Source organism: Hippoglossus stenolepis, chromosome 16, assembly GCF_022539355.2.
Source record: "Hippoglossus stenolepis isolate QCI-W04-F060 chromosome 16, HSTE1.2, whole genome shotgun sequence".
Classification (NCBI taxonomy): Eukaryota; Metazoa; Chordata; class Actinopteri; order Pleuronectiformes; family Pleuronectidae; genus Hippoglossus; species Hippoglossus stenolepis.
In genome coordinates, this window is record NC_061498.1 from 12008464 (window position 1) to 12031278 (window position 22815).

Sequence of the window (22815 nt, forward strand, 5' to 3'; positions counted from 1 at the left end):
AAAGTGACAACACAACAAAGAAAGAAAGAAACAAAAATTGGTTTATTTCAGTATTTCATTTATTTTATAAAAAGGGAATGCAATTACAAAAATTGTTTATGTACCAACATTAGTGTTACAGGTTGTACCAGTTTAACACAGCCAGCTTAACAGTGGGACCATAGACTGTATATAAAAAAGTGGGACAGATAATCTATCGTTTAATTCTTCTCAAAATTTGATTTATATGGATGGTCTCCCAAGGAAGGTGTCGAACATGGTCAAGATTTTCTAACTTAATTTAAAGTGAACAAATATTATTTGACTTGGACTGCCTGTCGCACAAAACATTTGTAGAAGATACCAAAGAATATGAGAATAAAACTAGGTTTTTCATTGTAATTTCTGTGATTTTAGCGAAAACACACTAAATTCACTGATTGAGAAGATAATCAATAATGATAATAATCATTAGTTGCAGTCGTTAAGTAGATTCGGCTATAAATCTCTGTCCAACTTAAAAGATATGGAGGAACAGCTTTCATATTTGGCTTTGTTCCTATTTCACCACAAGGTGGCACTATGTCATAGATAATTTGAAAATAGGCATCTGAGACTTTTCAATTTGGCTGAGAATCTTCATGACAAATTTCCTACTATAGACGGCTCTCAGAGTGGGAACAAAAGCTGATGTTTTGGACAGTGGTTAAAGTTAGGGTGAAGTTACTATCAAGCAAATGTTGGGTATGGGTAACGTTAAGGTTCGCTTCCAGGAAATTAGTTCAAGTCCCCAAAGTGTAATGTTCCCCAAGGTGACTTGGGACAATGTAAATGTTTATTTACATAATCTACAGAGATGATCTGTGAAATAGTAGGGCTTTCTTTTTAACGCATATGAGTCTTGTGCGCCAACTTCAATGTTTTTGTCTACACAACTTCACCTTTAGGCTTCTGAGGCTGATGTTATATCCTGCAGGGCACTGGAAAGACTTGGCCGACTTCCCAGCAGCGCACCCTCCTGGGGCTGATTCAGCCAGTGTTCCCACCCAGGAATCCTGGATGTCTGACAGGAAACAGGCCCAACTCTCTCAAGGCCACTATAAGTCAGCCTCTCCCCTCACCCCAAGTCTCCCCCTTACCCGAAAACCTCTCCCAGGGCCATTCTTTATGCTTCCCTCAGACAAACAATCTTACAAATAGACATTCTTCCATATCAAACCCTGTATTCACCCTCCCTGCCCTCTGCCCAGCTTCCCATCATAGCCCTGTCTTGCCTCCGCCTTTAACCAATTGAAAAAAATGTTATTAGGTAAGAGAGCAGTGATTAATGGCTAAGCAGCATTTGCGTGTGCAATGTTGTACTTTCATGATGATGCTAGGGTTTTCCTGACCTTGTCAGAGCATGTTTGGATTAAATGCTGCTGTTTTGTGGGCACGAAAGGGAGAAACATCTCAGGACCTGCAGAAAAGCTACAGCTGCACCTCTTTCAGCTGAGTATTAAACGTGACAACACAACAAAGAAAGAAACAAACAAAAATTGGTTTATTTCAGTATTTCATTTATTTTATAAAAAGGGAATGCAATTACAAAAATTGTTTATGTACCAACATTAGTGTTTCAGATTGTACCGGTTTAACACAGGCAGCGTGCTACTGGACACACAAGGCTATTGCACACGAGACATTTCATACAACACAAATCATACATACTGTACAAAAATACATACATACTTACAGACATACATAGTTTTTTTATATATTTATCAAAAAAAATCATAGAATCAGGCAACACAATGAAGAGATAGGTACATAGATTAAAACAAATCTCCATCGGGAAAAAAAACCCTGGGGGAACGCAAACATCACTGAAGCTGCCAAAGTGCTTTTCACCATTTCTACTTGGCCATCTAAATGTCAATATGAACAAAAACTGAGGGTGAGGAGGATTTTAAACGTGTGTCTACAGGAAGAAGGTTAGTGTAACCCTGAACAACAGGAACCGGACAATGAAAAACCGGACTTCCTATGGCTGAAGGAAGTTACGAGTTGTAGGATGTCAGAAATTAAAGACGACCCCCCCACACACACACTCCCCTGTGTGTTTGGAACAAGAACTTCTCTTATTTTGTAGGGGAGGCGAGGGATCTTCGGAAAGACGAGACGCGTAAAGTTACACGCGACACATGGCTAGCAAATTAAACCAGGAAGTTCACAACAATATTTTTGTTCATGGTGCTATTTAAGAATTCACAGTGAGAGTGATCTACTCTATTCATCCCACTCTCCGATCGTCAGTGACTTGGTTATTTAAAAATGATGATCAATAATACTGTCAACAACGGAGCGCCGGCCCCGAACACTTCATACATACATTCAGCCTCAATCCCAGAGAGGAAGGCGCAAACAGAGACAGCACATCGCGGCTACGTTGCTACAACACTGTCAGGACATCGGTCCCATGAGTCAAAGCTGCTGGACAGCTGTCAATGAGTAAAATTCATCAGTGCCAACTCACTTCAGGAAACGTGCTTTCTGATTAGGCCTTCCTCCACGGAAACTGTTCAGATACAAAAGACAACAGTAAAAGCGAGAGGGGCAGATTATGAGGACAAACGAGGGAAGGGGGTGTTAATGATGGAGGCTGGAGCTGGAATATATCATACACATTAGTGCTTACAAAAGAGTTAGGATTCCATGCATTAAATGTAAGCAGATTTATCAGATGCAAGGTTATATAGGGGATATATAGCCCTGGTTTGGTGGGGGGAGACTCGTGCTAGTATGGCTTCTGTGGAGCGCCGTGTTGAGCGGAGCTGATCATGCCTTCGCTTCAGTCAAGAACGAGCGATGAATCTAAAGGCCTAATGTTAACACATATTACAGAGGAAGAGTAATGTGGTTAAACCTCACAAAGGACAACAATCACGAAAGTAATCTACAAAGTGCAATTTTGCAAGCTTTGCATTGATGCAGTTCCTGAAAGGCCCATAACAACTCACCATATCTACGATATAATGCATGCTATTGTTCCATTTTTTGGCTTTTAATAGGGGTTTACATGTGTAGAAAGAAAAACAAGATGACAGGCTTATACATTAAAATGGTATGCCACTCCATATTAACTAATGGGAGTACCTATATTTTAAAAAAGCTATTTTCACATTTCAGAAAGTTCTCTCCTTTTACATTAGTTTCCTCTTGAAACATTGTGTTTTTACACCCAGTGAATGGGTGAATTGTTTGAATGATGATTGTGAATTCACACAGGTTTTATGTAATGAAAGTCTGCATTGGAGAATGTGTCACTACACACTGCCGCACTCCGGCCTCGCCACACATGTCAGTCCACGGCTTGCTCTCTATAATATCTCATCACAGCCTCTCTGCTTTAACTCACACACACACATTCACTCTCACTCTCACACACGCACACACACACACACGCACACACACATGCACACACACACACACACACACACACACACAAGCACACACAAGCACACACAAGCACACTGATGTGTTTGCACCAAATTAGACACAGGTGGTACAATCTTGCATGATGGGTATGCTCTGGTGTTCGTGTTTGTTCGTGCAGTGTTCCAGGGAGCTGGAGCTCTTTAGAGGGACCAGACAGCGGTCATTGGGCCGCCCGCTATGCAGCACCCCCCAGCAGCACAGCACACGCAGAAACTCCTTCCTCATGTCCTTGCTGCGCAGCGTGTAGATGACTGGGTTAAGAGCTGAGTTCAGAGTGGCAAAGCCAAAAAAGATGTCTGCTTTGGAGAGGATATTGCAGAACTGTATGCCACAGGATGAGTCTAGGAGGAGGATGATAAAAGCTGGCAGCCAGCACATGATGAAGACACCCAGCACTATTGTGACTGTTTTCAAAAGGGCATAGGCCGGTGAGTTGGTTGCTTCCTGGTGGCTGGAGCGTACAATCAAGTAGATCTTCACATAAAGGATGACAATAGAGAGCAATATGAGGCTGAAAATGGTGACGACAAAGACAATGTATTTCTTGGAGTAGAGGGGCAACACGGCCGAGCATTCAGGCTGGTTGTTGATGCAGTTCCAGCCGATGATGGGTAGTCCTCCGAGTAGGATGGAGGTGACCCAACATGCTCCTATCAGGAGGAACATGCGGCACGTTTTAGTGGAGCCGTACACCTTCACCTTGGTAATAGCTGTGTAGCGCTCTATAGCTATCGCCAGCAAGCTGAAAACAGAAGCCGCCAGAGCGATGAACGCGGTGCCCTCCCGGATGAACCACTGCACAGGCACCAGGTCAAAGGTCGCCGACCCTGATAGAAAAATGTTGGCTATGTAGGCCGAGCCTGCCAGCAGGTCAGAGAATGCCAGGTTGCCGATGAAGAAAAACATGGCGGAGTGGAACTTCTTGTTGCGGCAGACGGCGAGGAGGACCAGCAGATTCTCCAGGATGATGATGGTGCAGAGGACCACGATGACGATGTTGAGGGTGTTGAGCTGCTTTTTATTCCGATAGTACTCATTCAGCTCATGCGTGGTCTTGTTCTTTGCGAACGCATAGTAGGCGCGGATGAGACTCTCATTGTAATACTGGGAATACTTGCTCCTCATGGTGACGGGCTGGCAGAGCACGGTGGCTTTACGGCAAAGATTCATTCACACAGCGGAGTCGTGAAGAGTGTCTACGCAGATTATCATCGCCTCTCAGGACAGGAAGCAGGCCTAGGCCGCGAGGGAGACTGCCTGTCCCACAGTTGCGTCTTAGAAGCTTGATGTGGGTCACCTGCACAGACACAGGAAGAGAGAGAAGGCCTGGGTTACTCACAGGGGACATTTTTGTTGCACTAATGAAATAAACTGTGGCAAAGCAAACATACATTTTTTGGAAAAGTCACGCACTCGCCAAAGTCAAACTCTTTGAGCAAAACAAAGTCTCTAAGCAACAACCTGTGCCTCAGTCTCCAGAGTGGAAACATTTTCTTCAATTTACTTTAAGTAGACGTCATTGTAGTAACTCAACATCAAAGTAAGAAGAAGCAGCAAAAGGGCAGAGCTTTGAAATAATAAATATATATATTGTCATGTCCTTCAGGCGTAAACATTCAACATGAAGAGTGAGCATTTTTGATTTAGTGTAAATACCTACAATCAAATGACACAAATGAATGGCCGCTCAGCGAATACACTGCACTCACTGTATCCATCTGTTACATCCTGCACTGAAAGCCCATGAAGGCGCAGTTGCAGCTTGTTGCAGTCTAAAACCAGAATGACACTCAGTAGAGCGATTACCTCCACCAAGCTCCAACACTCCCTTAAATTCACTCAAGCTGCACCAAGTTTTTTCTCTCAAGATCCATTATTTATTCCCTGGGTCATGAGTGAACATGTTGAAAAACGCTCACAAAATACCAAGAAATGCCAAGTTTCCTAAAAATCCGTTCAGATGTGTAATCTTAACATGTATGTAACATACAAACGGGCAGGGATTATAAATGTGCTTTACAAAAATGACTCTGATAGGGGAATATCAACTTGCTCTGAAAAATTACAACACTCAAAGATCGTCTCTTTTTTGGGATGTTGAACCTGAGCGGGCAGAGACCATCTTCAGGTAGAGGAATACACTACTCTGTGAGGCTCTGCGAGCACTGGCGCTGAGACAAAAGGGCCACGCTCGCAGTCAGAAGGGGACATTCCACCAACCCTGTCCGAGCACTCGGCTGTCAACACAGGGCATTGTTGTGGGGAGCGAACCATTCCACTCCAGTGAGCTACCTCTTGAAACTTCAGCATAGCTCGTGCATCAGCCAGACCTCTTCATCCTGTCCGGCCCCTTCCAACCAGTTCAGAAAATCCGCCAGCAAATCAAACAGATACCCGAGAAGTGGAGGAGGGAGCCTCCTCGACTCTAAAGCTTCCTGAGTAGTGACTGACATGCTGCCGTTTATTATTCTATACACTTAATGTGGATGTTGCATGGTTGTGTGAGTGATATCCCGATGCCTGGTCTGAATAATTACGCTACACACACAATGACATTATGTTGTACAGTACTTTATGGGACTATGTTGCTGTTTTGTCATGCATCCAACATCAGAATGCACAAACAAGCTTAATCAATGAGGAAAACCTTGACCTAATCACGTGTCAAATTTTAGAAAAATTTACAATAATGAATTATACCCCAAAAAACAGGGAATCACGAATGTGACTTAAAATGCTCCTATGAGGAAAAACCTATCGATAAACCAAACTTAAATAAAACAGGCTGCAGTAATAGGGATGAGAAGAAAACTTAAAGGCTCTGGAAATCTAATTACAGGTGGAGCTGGTGTCTTAAACCTGTCAAAAGTAACAGGATCCCTTTTGCAGGGCCAGCTCCAGAGGTAATTCTACACCGATGCTTGACTTCACAACCGGCCTGGGTGGCTGCAGCAAGCTCATAACTGGAAACCTTGAGTGGAAAGTGGGGCTGGAGCTCTTTCTCCTCTGTCCTGCTTTGGGCTTCAACTCAAAACCTGGGAGAGCGAAAAGATGGAGAGGGGATGGAGACAAAGCCGGACAGCGAGCATGCATGTGGAACGGCATCTGGACACAAAGGCAGGAATCCGAGACGTCACTGTGATGAGCACATGGACACACAAAGTCGCCGGTGGGAAGTGTTGCACCACAGAACTTTGCACAGAAAACACGTTATGGTGCTGCAAAGCTTTTCGCCCGAAAACAGACATTTTCTGCACACAGCTGCTATTGGTTTCCAGTAATAACCAGCACACTGTTTCCCCAAGCTGGAACAAAGAACAATAGTCTCCTTCAATGTGAAGAGCGTTGCCCTTCAGCCTTAATAATGAGACAGCACACTTCCATTTGGCTGCTGCAACTGTATCATAGCAGGAATTTATTTACAGTTGAGCACCCCCTTGTCAGAACCTCTACAGCAGAACAGCTTGCCCCCACCCCCCTCCCCCAATCCTTTATAGCACGATTAATACACACGAATAAGAAACCTGAGGCAGAGCACGTGTGCCAGCTGTAATTACATTAGGTCACATTATAGCAGCCTATTTTGTTTAATGGAAAAGTCAGCTGAGATAGACCAGCTCTGTATCGCCACCGCCTCAAGCCCACTAAGAGGAAAAAGCGCTGGTTTTCCTTTGTTAGGAACCACTGCGGCAAAATGTGGCCCTGGAGACACCGACTGCAGTGGGAACCGTCACAGAGGTGGTTTTCAGTACTTCAGCAAGTGTCTGTGCAAAGATTTTTCCAGCACCAGTGTCACAACTGTGCAAGATACACACACAAAACATTATAGGTGAGTGTTTGAGATCAAAATGAGTTCAAAGATGGGTGTGGTTCAACCCGTGCATACAGAGTAGGTAAGCATTGATGTAGTAATGAGGAGTGAGTGCTCATGGGCCGGAACAGCCACGTGTAGACGGGCGTCAAGGCTCCTGATCCCATCAAGCAACGATCTCTAGTCTTGTCTGGTTTCTTTCACTCAGCTCTGCCAGGTTTTCTCAAGACACTTCTCTCTCCATCTGCTGTGTAGACAACTCGAGGTCCTCCTGACAACGCGGAGTCCTCGGCGTCTGTCATCAGGGGATTTCGCTGTGTGTGGGAAACCTGACAGGCTGGTTTGCCTACAGCACCATCTCTGTAGGCAAAGCAGCCCTGCCCCTCCACCTGTCGTGCGCCACTCGGATGTTTCCACCGTGATTGGCTGGAGTGGAGACGTCCCAGTGAGACTTCCTGCTATGCAGCGCCGCCCTCCTGACCAATCGTCAGAGTGGTGACCTATGTTTGACCGAGACGTAACTGTCACATATTCACAATGGACATCAGACATTGTTCAAAAATGTTGCAACAGTATCCAACATCTTTCTTAACTAACACAATTGGAGATTGTTGTGTCTTTGAATTGCATGTCTACACTTACAATCAATGTGTATTTTGCATTCGATGCATGTTTGCATAGAAGATATGTTTCCATATAACTCAACTATAATTTATCGATATTTAGGTTGCATTGCTAAATTGTAAAAATAGACCGAGCAGTATACTCCCAATGTATTCATTCACAAGCAAAGGCTACTTAAACGGATTCATGGTAAAAAAAAAAAATTCGCTCTCAAGTTCTTCCTCTGTGACTTAATAATTATATAAATACACTTAAGTTTTATTGAGTGGGACGTAGATGTTCGATACTCAAGGAATTCATACATTTTTCAATTGTAAACTAAACTTCTTGAGAACAGACGGCAAGGAGTTTCATAAACCAACATTACGTTGTAGGTGAAAGTGAAGAAACCTGACAGAAAGCTCAACACAATATCCTGTCTGTATTTCACAGACACGGTTAGACAAGGTGAAGAAAGAACGGGCAGAGGAATAAAAAACGAGACAAAGGAAGACAAACAACAGACAGGAAATCCTTTAAGTTTTTTTGATCCTTATTATGCCCACAAATATAGCACGTTTCTCTTCATTTGTGAAACGATGCTCTTGTGGCATTCACACATTCTACAGGCATGCGAACAAATTGTGTTCAGGATTTTTTGCAACCGCACATACACTAAAACATTTTAGAAGAATTATGTATTGTAAGATTTGCCTCCATTTGGATTACACAGTTCTATCATAAGGATGATTTAAATTAACATATTTAAAATTCTTTATAAACACATTGGGTTTATTCTACTATTTCACTCTTAAATATTTTTTGGAGCGTTCACTTGAGAATTTGCTTTAATTAACCATTGGACCACTGCTGCAAATGGCTGCATTTGAAGCATAGTTATTTTCTAACATCCAATAGCTGATTCAAAATGGACTGATGGTCCCTGTTGAAAGGTGACTCTGGTTTTCTCCTAATCCTAACAAGCCCGAGTTTCCCTCTCCATCATGGGGCTGACAGCTGCACAAAAGCCTCAGGTGTTTTTCCAAGAAACACCTGATAAGCCCCAATTAGCCGACCGTCCGTCTGCTCACCGGAAAAAAAAAGGCACCGCCGGCCCATGACGCCACCTTCTACCTGTCGCCCCCCGCTTCTCTTGAGCAAAAAGCACTTAAAAGCAACCTAAGCCTCGACAAAGCACAACTGCACAGGAGCATTTTCACTCACACGTACAATGTATCATTGCACAAACATTTCAGTTGAGGTCAGAGCAGCGATTGTTTGCACTGAAAAATGTTCACTTTGTTTCTCTGCTGAGCTGTTTGTGGTCTGAAACATCCGCTAACACATCTCCTTCAATCTGCCCTTCACACTACCTGCACCCCAGTCGCTGTGATGGCAACACGGCACCAAATTCAGCATCTTGTATGTATTCACAGAACCTTCTCCACAAATGCAGCAGACTATAACAGACTATAACTATAACTTGTTCAGACTGAAATATGAAAACATTAATCATGTACATTTTCCATTTTAGGGACGTTTAATGACTTCCTGCACCCCCTCTAAAACACAGTGGGCCTTTCTCTCTTAATAAAGACCTTATCTCTCCCCAGATTTAAGAACAGTCACAAGTCATCCATCACAGACACACAAAGAGCATCTGCTGCTGTGATTTGCTCTTTCCGGTTTCACAGCCATTAACGGCTGGTGTCGGTGAGGAACTTCTCTCTACCTCCGCCAACGTTATGTTTTTGCCTATTTTTGTTGTTTCGTTTTTTGTTTGTTCGCAAAAAAACTACTTGAAGGAATTCAAATACATTTTGCGGAGGGGTGGGGATTGACAAGGAAGAACTAATACAATTTTGTTACGGACCCGGATCAGGGGGTGGATCCTAGATTTTGTTTTTCACTTTCTTTAACATTGTGTTTTTCAACATTTCGTTGACTTCTCAAAAATGGATGTACATCATGTGTATCCTGAAAATACAAATCAGCCACATGTAGATGACTGATAACTATGTGTGTGTCACATTTGGTGCGACTTGATTGAATTTAAGGAGGCTGTTCTGTGAGGTATGCGCTCTCCTGTGTGCCATTATGACCAGTATCTATATTTTATGTATCATTTTATCAATTGTTTTATGTTGTTTTATTGACCGAATTATGGGATTTGTAAAATGTCCTTGGGTGTGTGATTAATAAAAAGTATCATTGTTATCCCTGTCAGTACTTGTTTTAAGAAAGAAACATGAGCATTTCAGAGAAATAGTAGCCGAGGAGGAAAATTCCATGTAAAAAGTGTAGCGATGTTGTCAGAAAGTTCCCCCAGTCAAGTGTTGACATGTCAGACGCACTGGAGAAAACCCAGCTTTTACCACCACAAGGTTTCACCACTGCTACCACAGGAGATTCAGCTTTAAGGAAATGACTAAAGCAAAAGATGTGAGACGGCTCAACACCCACACTCTTTCTCGACTTGCTTCCGTTTCTTAAACATTATGAGCAATGACATACTGAACGTTCTCGTCTCCACACTGATAGCTCAGGCCTCCTCTAAGCTGCTGGGGGCTGCTGCACACATGGGCCCATTAAGGCAGGCCCCTTTTTTCCGGCATGGAGCTGCTCCCTGTGTAACCACAGAAAACACAGGGATGGACTGTGTCTGCTGGCAGGTGGTTGCAGTGCCCCTCATGCAGCTCTAGCTATCTATCAATGAGCCCCAGGGCCCTGTGAGTGCAATCTTTTCACACTCGCACAGCAACACTATTGATTGTCCGCCCTCATTTTCCGGGGAAAAAAGCATCCATGTTTCCAGTATCACTGCAACCGGGATGGGAGGGACTTATGTTGCTGCTGCGAGGCGACTAAAATCCATGTCCCGCTCCTTCAGACGACCTTGGTCACGGCACAGACTAAACAGTCATGCACAGTTTACGCTCTTTCTCAGCAGCGTCGCTTTCTACAAGGTGAAAATGAAAGCAAGAACAATTCTCTTTGGTTATGACTGTCTGTGTTTATCGTAAGCCGCTCATATCTCTGTCCCATGCCACGCTGCAGACAAGCTCGCTGATAAAACCGATGCCAAAAACAGTGACAAAGAAGCACAGCTGAAACGAAGACAATGTCCACAAACATACGTGTTTAACATCAAACTGAGCAGTGAAGCATCAACAACTTTTGACCGTTGTACAAAGGGATAGTTCTGTTGGCCAAAAAGAAAATCAATTCCCTTAAACAGCCAATATTGAAGCTAAACTCGTGGCCACAGATATCTGCAGTAGTTTACTGATATTTCCTAAACACCAGAAATCAAAGTAGTAAAATCCCAAGAGACAGACGCTCTTTGTGGTAGTTATTTCACACACTGTAGGCCACTAAAGAGAAGTGTGGGCCGAGGCAAATTTGTCGACCGTGTGTTGTTTTGAAACTGCAGCAGCTCATTAAATCACCAGACAAATGAAAAATAGAGTGTTTTTATATAGGAAATGCAAACGAGAGAGAGAGAGAGAGAGAAAAGAGCCTATTTTGGTGTCGCAGCATAACTTGCACAGTCGAGAGGCAGAGCAGACTGATGAGAGATATGAGACAAGGGGCCTGCAGTATCTCACAGTTTCTAGCTTGGAGAGGAACTCAACTAAACCGTCAAAAATAATCTTGGCAAAGGAACATCTGTAGCTTGTCAAACTATGCTGCAGACAAACACAGATCACATCCCCAAAAAATATAGATGTGTTTATTCCAAGTTTGCGTCAGTGTCATGATAACGTTCATCATGGCATCAGATGAGAACAAAAACAGAAGAAGAACAAAACTCTTCCTCTTTGCTGAGAGATGAATCGCTTCCGTCTTTTCACTGAGTTCGAGGGTTAATTTTAGCTCTGAGAGAAAACGTTGGTGTCTCTTTGTCTTTTATTTTGCTATACACAGTCATGCTTCATTAAAAACATGTATAAGCTGCAAGATATTAGGGATGTGGGTGTCCCCAATACATCTTATAATTAGGGATTACCCTTTCGCTCGTCAAACAGTTTGACAGTTTGGGTGCAGCCTCTTGTGAGGGGTTCAGACTGTCAACATGGTTCAATCAAGAGCGAATACATATATATATATATTTGTATAAATCTATTTTTACTGTATGTTTCATAGGGGCTTGTGTTGTTTTTCATCCCTCCTCTCAGTCAGTTCATCTCTACAACTTTTCAATGCTTTATTTATGGCAGCTGTTCATGTGCTGCGGGGCTCTCAGAGTGGCAGCGAGTTGAGCTGGAGACAAAGAGCTGCCTAAAGAAGGACATCATACAGCCTCAGGAGCCATAACCCGCATGACCGGCATGGAGAGACCCCCACTCCCCCCCCCACGTCTGCCCCACTGGGGGGGTGGGGGATCTCCAAGGGTGGCGCCTGAGAGGCAATTAGTGTAATACCTTCACCCTCGTACCGCTCCTGTCAACTTAGGCCAACGGCTTCGAAAATTATTCATGTTTTTTGAATATTGCTCTGTTTTGCATATTTACTTTTTAATACCACTTCCTGATTTGTGTAGCCACGCGGTCCTCACTCTAACACCCCCTCCCCTCCTCGTATATATTTCAAGCTTCACCGCAGAGATCAAAAGACGAGAGCACAAAGAAGTGATTAAATGCACATCAAGAGGGATTTATTTAGCACACATCTGGAGCAGACATGTTCTTATAGCCCCCTATTTAAGACTTCATTACAGCACACACTTTGCAATCTCAATTCAAGAAACTGACGCTCGGCACTAAGGACATAGTTTCTGAGAGCTGTATGTGTCCCAAATCCTCTTTTCAGAGCATACATGTGATTATTCATGAATTTATTCATAACAGTTTTCAGGATATTATCCGCATCATTAACTCTTGAAGACACATTTCTTTTGCTTTAGCTCATTACACATCCGGCACACTACAGCGTGCCGGATGTGTAATGAGTTAAAGCTTGCAATGCAGCAGTGGTAAAGCACACAAATGCTCAGGGATGGATTTGTCTGATTTGCAAAAGTAAGTGCAAAAGTAAGTGTTAACCACACAGCACCTTTAGCTCACATGTTTGACATGTGCACGCTGGCTGGAGTGTCAACACCACAAAGCAGATAGGTCAGGTCTGGCTGATCAACAGCAGATACCTCAGATCTGAGGGGTGGGTTGTGCTTGATTCGAGTTTCAGCCACTCAAGCCCCTCTCACACCTTCCAGTGTTCTTGTCTTTACAATGAGGTCTCCCCTAATGAATGGCTTTGAACCCTCTGTTAGATCTCCTTTGTCCTGGATCCCTGCTTCTATTCTACTCTGCTGCTAGACCTTGAACTCCACCCCTTCTCATGTTCCCCCTTCCTCGTTGGGAAACAGTGTGGTTGCCTTGACAGGGTTTGCGATTACCTGTTGCTTGGCGTGCCAATGAACACGAGACATGACAACACCCACTATACCCATTCTACGTGTGGAGGAGGGTTGCTTAGGCTGTGACGGTCGTGTTTGTTCCACTGACGTTCGCAGGGATTTCCAGCACAGTGAACATCCCCACACCACAGACACGGGGAAGGAGAATTTGCTGGCGACAAAGCAAAGCACAGCACAAGGGAGAAACGATAGCATCTACACAGGCTAACACACAGGCCACAAAGCCACCCTGATTGCTTCTGCCTAGTGCCCACTGATAAGATGATAAATTGATGGAGGCCCTCCATCTCTCCTTGTGGTCCAGCATAGGAAAACAACTTCAGACTCCTCTGGCAAACACAGATCCATTAAACGCGGCTCTGTTGTCACAGAAAAACACGGTTGCCTGGAGAGGGAACATTGTTGTGCTCACACAGTCCACAGTTGTTCCTCACTACTTTCAATTTCACAGAAGAGAACATTTATTTCTTGAGAAAAAAACTCTCGTGATGTCTGCATCAGTTACGCTCTCTGACATCACTGTATCTCAAAAACTATATATAAGCCAAAGTTACAACCTGCATTTAAAGGCCAGCGAATGTGTGCGTGGAAAGAGTCTTGAGGGTATTTTAAGTTACACAATCTTGGAGGGACACCATGTCTGTTTTATTTCCTGGCAACATTGCACAAGTACATTTTTTTTTTAAAGAAAAGGCACCACAGTAAATAACTTGGCTTTTTTATGCAGCTTTACTGGGACTGATGCAAGGTCTGGGTCGAGTGGATTGCCAAGGAATCATTTGCAAAAATACCGAACAGGTTCAGAAAGTGAGTGTTGCTCTGGTGTAACTTTCGGAGGGTACGAGATGACAGCTACTTGACTTTGCCTTCTGAAACGGACATGTTGGAACTGTCGTCATATTAAGTAAACAGCATCCACTTCCACTCAATCTGTCTATTGCAGTGGAGCAGTCTGGCCTCTATCATGACCCGGCTTGTGTATGGCTGGAGGTTAATTCCATCGTGTCTTCAAGGCTGGAAAGACTGAAGCTCGGGCCTTTTCAGTATAAACAGCTCTTTCTAAACAAAACAGGCCATTGCAGGTTTTACAGTCTGTTAGGCATTAGAAAATCTGAGAGGCTAAACTAAATGAATGGCTTCAACGGGACCTCACTGGCTGCATGGGGTGATTTGAAATCCAAGAAAACGGTCTCTGGCTTACTTCTGGATCTAGGGAGCTCGTGCGCTGAAGTAAATCCTCCTGCTGAGTTTTCCAGCTGCACAAACAAAGCGGACTGTATAACAAAGGCTTCCAAGATGGAAGAAGACAGAGGCGGAGGAGGTGGACTCCACAAACCACAGCATCTTCATGTGTACCTGCTCGAGGATCGCTGCGGAGAGAGTGCTGAGAATGACCAGAAATCGGGAAACCACGACATGACCACACTGATTAAGGCTGCCACAGGAACATAAATCACACGGTATGGCCTAAAGAGAGGTTGCAAGTGGTGCAGATTCCAACCAAAGCCACGGCAGTAACAAGAAACCTTGCATTCAATCTACTTGTCATTGTCTTCGCATGATGCACAATGTCCCTGTCTGTGGAGCGGCCTTGCACAAAGCAAAATGCCAGTCAGAGAAATGAAAAAAACGTTTTCTGCATTACTTCCAACTGACAGCATTTTGGAACAAGGACTGGTCAAAGCCTGAAACGTGACAGACGAGCAGCCTCATCCCCTCCCTTGAAATCGTCAGGAAATCCTGGCATGCTGCTACAAGCATCAGCGCCTGATCATGGGGGGTCTTACATCTTGTCCCTCAAGTGGAAAAGGAATGTAACAGGAGACTCTAAAGCTAATGGATTCTTTCGCTTTCCTAAAATAGTCAGATCCACTTTTTCAGCTTATGTAAATGTTTATATAATCAGAACAGCACTGACAGCATATTATTCTCAGGAGGGTTGTTTTGAAAAGGAGAAACGAACAGGGCAAGAAATAAGTGTGCACGTCTTTACCAAACACCGTCTTTGGCCACATCCTATTTTCAAACGTGTGTACAAAATGGTTAAAAAGACAGTGGACGCCATATTAATTTCTCCGATCTGAGACACTCCCAGCTCTTGGCTATGAATCAGAAAGCTACATGCTGTCAGCTGTGTGTTGTGACTTGCGCTTCTGCAGCCTGCGAACAGAAGGCGTTTATTTTTCTCCAGCTGCCACACCCAAGGAAAGTGTTTTTCAGTCGAAAAGAGGGGGGAGTACCAGCTCGAACTCTGAGCCTGCAGAACCCAGATGGCCTTCCACAGAACACTATTAATATCACAGAGAAAAGCCCAAAAGTTATGAAAGTCATGCACATTTACACTTGCAGGACGGGTTTCATTTAACCAGGTGAAGAAAAGAAGAAAAGCCAAGGTGCCTCTGGCAGATCGCTCTCTCTGATCTTGTTGTGTTGTTACCCTTCCAGTGTGACTGAATAAAGTGGTGAGTAGAGACAACAAAAGAGAAGTCAGTCTGCCCAAAGAAAATCCATCTTGCTGCTTCCTATTAGCGGATCGCTCCCAGGCCTGAACTGAAACCTGAGCATCCTTCAGGGATGAACACCACCCACCCACCACCCATCTCCGCCCTCAACCCCCTAGTGAACCGTTCCATTAAAAAAAATTACAAAAAATAAAAAGCCCACAAATCCATTTCCCACTGCTGCATTAACATTCATTTATTTATCCATCCATGCACTTATACATCTATTTATTTATTGAAGTCATCTATTTGTCTTCATTTCTCACGGTACCCTCGGCACTCCCCATTGAGAGGGGTCCGGTTTCAGCAGTCATCTTGTGGAGTAAAACAGGGCCACTGTGCACAGTGAGCTGGGTCAGCAACACACACATCCTCAACGCATGATGTCATGTGCTGCTGGACTGAACCAGTCCACCCTCACTCTAACATCTTTAAGTTCCTCTATATAGCCTGGTTAGAGTAATACCACGTCTGCTCCCTGTCTGGGAGAGGCTGCGTTAAGCCTGGAGCAGCAGAGCATCTGACCAATGAGTTGACGCAGTTCACAGAACCCTGAGGTTACTTTCGCCAAGGCCAAGGATGGTTGGGAACGATTATATGAAGAAGCCTGCAGTGGTCAGGCCTGGTGGAGTTGTGGGTGTTGTTCTGGTGTAATGAGCCATGTGGTCACATGTGCTAAAACACAGACGGCCGGCAGGCTGCATCATGCCTCATCTCCTGCCATTCCAAGGCATGCTGGGTGAAGCACCTGAGTATAAGTGACCATGCATGCATCCCCCAAACAAAGCAGACAAAACCAGCATCAACGAAGCTGCTGACAGGACGTTCGACACTTGATAGTCTTCTCCTAACACTGCTGACCGTGCTTCCTCTTCACCCTCCACTCCTGATGTTATCACAGTAAGATGTTTGCTCGTCTTAATTCAACAGGCTTTGTAGCATCCGCATGCATTTCAGAGTTTGGTTTCCCGCCCCATTACCTCGACTGGGGCTCGAGATAGTGTCAGCACAAGGCTTTCGCAGTTTCAGGCAGGCCTGCTAATGAGCACCACACTGTGCAGCTGAACCAGACCAACCCCAGGATAAAGAGTGATGGATGGGGCCTTTTATCTGGGCAATAAACATTAGTTCCTCCACCTTATCATCTTATCTCACTGAGATTTCAGGTTTCTCCCACAACAGGATGCCCCAACACTGGAGTGCTGACACCTATGTATCCTTCTCTCTGGAGGCTTTACTCTTTTTGGACACAATCCGTGGACTGTGAAGTGAGTGTGGCCTCAGAGCGGTGATAAGGAAATCTAGCTACTAGGCTTTCTAAAGATGGCAGCTTTAAATTCCATTCTGATGTGCAACTAAAAGGAACTCATCCCTTATCCAAAAAAAAAAAGTTTTTTGTCCCACTTTAGTGAAATCTTTAACTCATCTGACATCTCTGAAAACAATATAAACCAGTGTATTCTGCTAAATCTCAGTTACATTGCAAATTGAAGCTCTGCGCTTGTCACCCCGTGGTTGAGCACATCTCCAGCCCCCATGAGATTAACTCCGGTACATGCGGGATAATGGGGGCTTTTGTCTTATTAATACATCCTCTCAATACAATGCCTTCTTTAGGGTGACGGATGAACAAGCCTCAACAACACTCGGAGGGGTCAGAGTGGGTGGGGGGGGGAGGGAGGGAGGGGGCACAGCAGGCTGCGCAACGGCTCCAAGAAACAGTGCGTGTGCGTGTGTGTGCGTGTGTTTGTGTGTGATCGTTTTTGTTGCCTCTTCAGGACCTTTTCCAGCACAAACACTGACCAGTGGACCTCGCGGGGACTTGAGCCCAGGTCCTACTGTGGCAAAACTTAGGTTGAGGTTAGGATTAATGTTTTGGTTGTAGGTTCTCCAGAAATGAATGGAAGTCAATTCAAAGCCCTATGTGTGTGTGTTTGCGTGCGTGCATGCGTGTGTGTGTGTGCGTGTGTGTCAACCCACACCAACAGTTACCCTACATTTGATGCCGCAGACTGCATTGATCCCCATGATCGACAGCTGCAGGCCCTCGTGTTAATATGTAACACCACGCAATGTTATTCATTTAAACACGCACACACGCACGCACACACGCACACAAACCCGCACGGTTCAACAAACGCAGCTGTCACACGCAGTCCAAACACTGGCTGTGGCTGCGGGCTGCTCCTGCTCCTTGGAAGTAAAAGTGCAGTATAGTCAAGTACAGTCTCGTCTTTTGTGGTGTTGCGCGCTGTGGGGCCGTGCACGCGGCTGTCAAGTGATGTGTGTGAGTCAACTTTCAGTTCATTATTAACCGACCGTGGATGTCATGGGAGGAACGTCACAGAAAAGATTAATGAGCCTGAGTTAACCTGAGTAAATGAGGTTTGCTATTCAACCGAGAGGAACCTTTTACAGTACAGTGGGAGATATACGTTAGATTCTTTGTGTGACACTACAGACAATTGCTCACCCCATGGGAGATTCAGTGCAGAGCGGCGAAACGTCTCCAAACGTCCTCACATGTGACCACCGGTTCCCACAAAGGCTGCGTGCGTAAAAACTTGTGCGCTTTCTCCCACTTTGTCTCTTTCTGCTCTGCGCTCCGGGGGCTCCGCGAGCAGCGCTGGCACTCAAAACTTTCGCGCAGGGCAAGGCGGCGAGTCTCGTCTAGACAGCGGTAAATCCATATCGGTCCGTGCGTGCGCCACCGCGAAAACCGGTCCCAAAAAAAAGGATCTTCGCCCCAGAAAGACGCAGCGTATACACGGGTTCCGATAGCAACGAGGAGCGCCGGGATGAGTGGGAGGCAGAGATCGCGCTTTCTCTTTTGTCGCGCTAATCCAGCAGTTCGTCCGATTGTCCTGACTGCTCTCTGGGAAACAACAGCTCCACGGGGCTGTGGAGCGTCGGGGAGGCGCACACACACACACACACACACACTCACACACTCGCGAACACACACCCACCAACACAGAGGAGGGAGACACACACACAAGAGTATGGAAACGTCACTTGCCCATAAAGAGACGCGATCGAGTCTCAGTGTCGACATATAACCATGATGCGGATTTGTGGCGAGCAATTAATATGGAAAACAGTATATTTAAAAAAAAAGGACTATTTCTGAACCTTCTCTGCCCTTCGACTCTGCAGCGCACAAATGAAGTCCAGATGTTCCACCTCCTCACTTCCTCTTTCCAAACAGATCCCAGCATGAACCAGAGTCCACACTTCTCAACTCATCCTGCCTCAGTTTCCCCTTGAGAGCACATGCATATATCTCTATAAGACAGTAGTTTCAGCCCTGATCTGGAACATTTTCTAGGTTATTTCCCAAAACAAATTCTTTTATATTTGTTGTGCCTGATGAGTCATCGGTCTAATTTCCATGTGCCATCCCCCCCAAGTCTGGCTCTATGTGTAATTAGGATGAGGTGAAGGTAAGTCAGGGCTTGTTAGTCACTCTGGGCTGTGCCTAGACATACAGCAGGGCAGGTGCTGGACCCAGTAGAAAAAGGGCCTCTGTGCAACCCCAGAGGAGGTAATAATAATCTCCTCACAGTCATTACGCTGAAAGCCAAAGTCATCCCGAGAGGCCATGATGTCATGTGTCTGTGATATGAATAAGAGGGAGCTGCGTAAATGTTGTGAGAGTATCTTTTAGTTTTCTTAACACACACATTTGGAGCTGAATGAGGACGATTAGATCACCGTATCTCACCTTCATTTAACAGCTTGAGGTCATATGGAAGGAATACTACAGAACCAGAAGGATCCAGCACATTTGAAACAATGGAATAAATGGATCAAATATAGGGATCACAATTAAATTGTTATTCCCTGTATGCTGATTTAGAACAACTGATTTCAGTTAATACGCTTAATAAATTCCAGTCAAGTTGAGTTTGAGACATTGATTTCATCTGTTATTGTGCAATGTTTCAATTCTCAATTATGTATGATTGCTTTTGTATTTTCAATTTATTTAGTGTTCATATATATGTATCCATATATTATATGTATTCTTTATGATTGAATAATAAGTCAGAATTCAACCCTGAAGATTTATGTCTGTTTGTTAGTTTGTTGTTTTGTTTAGCTTTTGTTTTCTTTTGTGGCAGAAGAACATGTTAATGTATAATAGATAGATAGATAGATAAATAGATAGATAGATAGATAGATAGATAGATAGATAGATAGATAGATAGATAGATAGATAGATAGATAGATAGATAGATAGATAGATAGATAGATAGATAGATACTGACTTCATTCTTTTTCTTTTATTCTTATCTTTTCTTTCCTTTCATTGTCAGTTTTTTAAGCATTTTTCCTTTTTTTTATTCACGATAAAATACATACATATTGTAAGACTGCTGTAAATATGATAAACATTATACACAAATGTAAAATTTGGCAAACTCTGGCACTCCTACAGTGTAAAAAAAAAATAATTCTGAAATGTGTCAATCAGAGGAAAATGGCAGAAAATTTAAAGACGTTGCTTGAGGGGGCTGGACACTTTCCAGTGTGGTGAGTCTGAGATTAACTTTTTCCTCTTAAAATGCCACCAGTCTGTCAGCACACACACACACACACAGGTTGTTCTGAACATGAATGACATCAGAGGGGGGGGCACCTCGCTGATCATAGAGTCAACCTAATGGAGGTGAGGGAAATGACTCCTGCTGTGTCTGGTCTCCACCAAACACATTTAATGACTTTTGACTCATGTCACGTCTGCTGATAGTTTTCTGTGGGGTGGGGGCTGAGAGGTGGGGTTGTGCAACACACTCTCACTACACTCATCCTCGCTGCTGTGTGGAAATTACTCACTGCTTGGATAAAAAGAAGAACAAACTTGTGGTAAACAAGCAAAATCAAAAAGTTTGCAACACGTTTGTGTGGGTTGCTGTCAACTGTCAACCTGCAACCTCAGGAGAAGGAGACAATTTTGAACGGTTCAGCTTCAGAAACTTTTGTTTTTCACACTGTGTGCTCTCGGCTGAAATGCTGGCAGGTTGACGGAGCAGCGTGTAATGGCTGTGTGGCAGACAGGCTTTATGGACTCGCTCCTCACTGTCAGCAGCTTTATGATGGGACACTTTCAGGAGCTGCTCCAGTAAAGCTGCCCCACTGCTGTGTCCCGCACTAAGCCTTAAGGGGAGCGGTCAAGAGCCCTGACCTCACTTCCTGTTGGGGCTCCTCACAAGCATTCCATTGTCTGTGAGAATGTGCATGGACTCGGGGGACTCTGCACATCTGGCAGCTGTTATTAGCAACCTCCTGCACAAACCTCCCCGCCGCTACCACCACGACATCATGTGCTGGTGGATGTGAACGCACCTCAAAATAAACTCTCTGGGATGGTACTTTTTCACAAGCCACAACTTGCATAGAGAGTGAATTATTCTTGCATTACTGAGTTTAATCCGTTTTTTAAGTCTTTCTATCTGGACAGGCCCCTACATTTGGCCTCCATTTCAGAGAAAGCTTGAGAAGCAACGTTAAAGCAAGAATTTGACACTGAGACACTCAAGATAAGATGTTGAGATTCTTCTATTCCATCAGCGAGGTGTCTGATCAACCCTGATTCATGTTGCAGCATGACAGCCACTCCAAACATACAGCCAGAGTCACGAGGAACTATCTTTAGAGACAAGAGGAACAATCAGTCCTTCAGCAGATGGTGTGGGCCCCACAGACCCCAGATCATGGTGTTACGTCAAGAGACAGAGGAGAGTGACGTGGCTGAAATCCACAGAATAACCGCGTCAGGTTCTCCGGGATGATTGGAACAACCTATCTGTCAAGTAGCAAGAGAAACTGTGCGAACTTTGATTTGATTCATTGAAGTTCACGGCAAACTTTTGCACAGTAAACAGTATGAAGCTATAACAAGGAGACGGTTTGCTGAGCTTCACACAAAGATTGAAACCAAGGGCAAGCAACAAGTCTTATCATGCACATTTAGCAAAGATTTTCCTTTGAAGTCATTATTTTTACCTTTATACCAGACAGACTGCAAAACTGACAAATTTACAAAATGTTTCAGGCGCTGCAGTTTCCTGACATAGGTTTGAACTAACCCGAATTGGAACATTGAAGGGTTTTTAGGTCAGACTTCAAAAAAGTACTGTAGGTAGCTCTTCAGACCCCCACACGCGATCTTTCATTCACCTTTCACATCACTCGTCTCTCTGAAGATCTTTGTTCAAAGATCCCAAGATCCATAAAAGGCAAAGCTGGTCTTATAAGCTAAATATTCTGCGATCCTACTTTTAGACACGGGATTACACTGGGGAAGTCATTAACAGTAAACTCTAACTGTTCTCAGGCTCTGTGTTCTGTGAGATGCAGGGACTTCCCATCCCTTGTTTATTCACATATCCTACTGAAGCACAGATGCAGCTGTGGTAACGTACGAACCAAAGGTAACCACACGCCACTCTGTGCACTTAAATGTTTTCACGTAATGAACCACTGATGTGTTCTTTGTCCGGAAACAGGAAACATACAGATATTCTATCACCTCTTCCTCAAAAGCAAAAAAAAGGTGTCATGCTTCAAGAAGTGTCTGTGAAAACTGTTCTCTGTTTGTTCACAGATGATCTTATATGTGTATTTTTAGCACAGAGAATGAGCACTATACGAAATGTGAACATTTTGCAACTGTGTGATTGTTATCACTGCTTTTCCGTGCCACATGACTGCTCATCAAACCGAGACAGGTTTACACCACTCACTATTTTGGCACCAGGTTTAATGAATTTGCCGCATCTGCACATAAATTGCATGGTCGGGAAGATGACACACATTAGAAAAGCTTAATTATAAACAAGGAGCTTCTATGTGAAATGTTGACAAAACGAAATCTCTACGGCTTTGTTAATAAGTCATTTAAAGGTGTAATCTGTGCGTGCAGCTAATTGATACAGACAGTGCTTGTGGCGGCAGAGATTCGGTTTCCTCTCGACGAGTGCCGCGTGGAGACAGGCCGGCTTATCTCTCTCCACACTCAA

At 44.2% G+C, this 22815-nt stretch overlaps 1 protein-coding gene across 2 annotated transcripts; it reads right to left on the reverse strand.

Moving 5' to 3' along the window:
• Positions 1-1521: 1521 nt before the first annotated feature.
• On the reverse strand, positions 1522-19116 carry s1pr2 (sphingosine-1-phosphate receptor 2). 2 transcript variants are annotated; one of them, XM_035180866.2, is made up of 2 exons: positions 18923-19116; positions 1522-4753 (listed from the first exon to the last, which is right to left on the reverse strand). In XM_035180866.2, the coding sequence occupies exon 2, from the start codon at positions 4624-4626 to the stop codon at positions 3511-3513; it is 1116 nt and encodes a 371-aa protein (XP_035036757.1). In that variant the 5' UTR covers positions 4627-4753; positions 18923-19116; the 3' UTR covers positions 1522-3510. The 2 variants fall into 2 exon arrangements, with proteins under 2 accessions (XP_035036757.1, XP_035036756.1); XM_035180865.2 differs by lacking the exon at positions 18923-19116 and adding an exon at positions 18264-18916.
• Positions 19117-22815: the final 3699 nt, after the last annotated feature.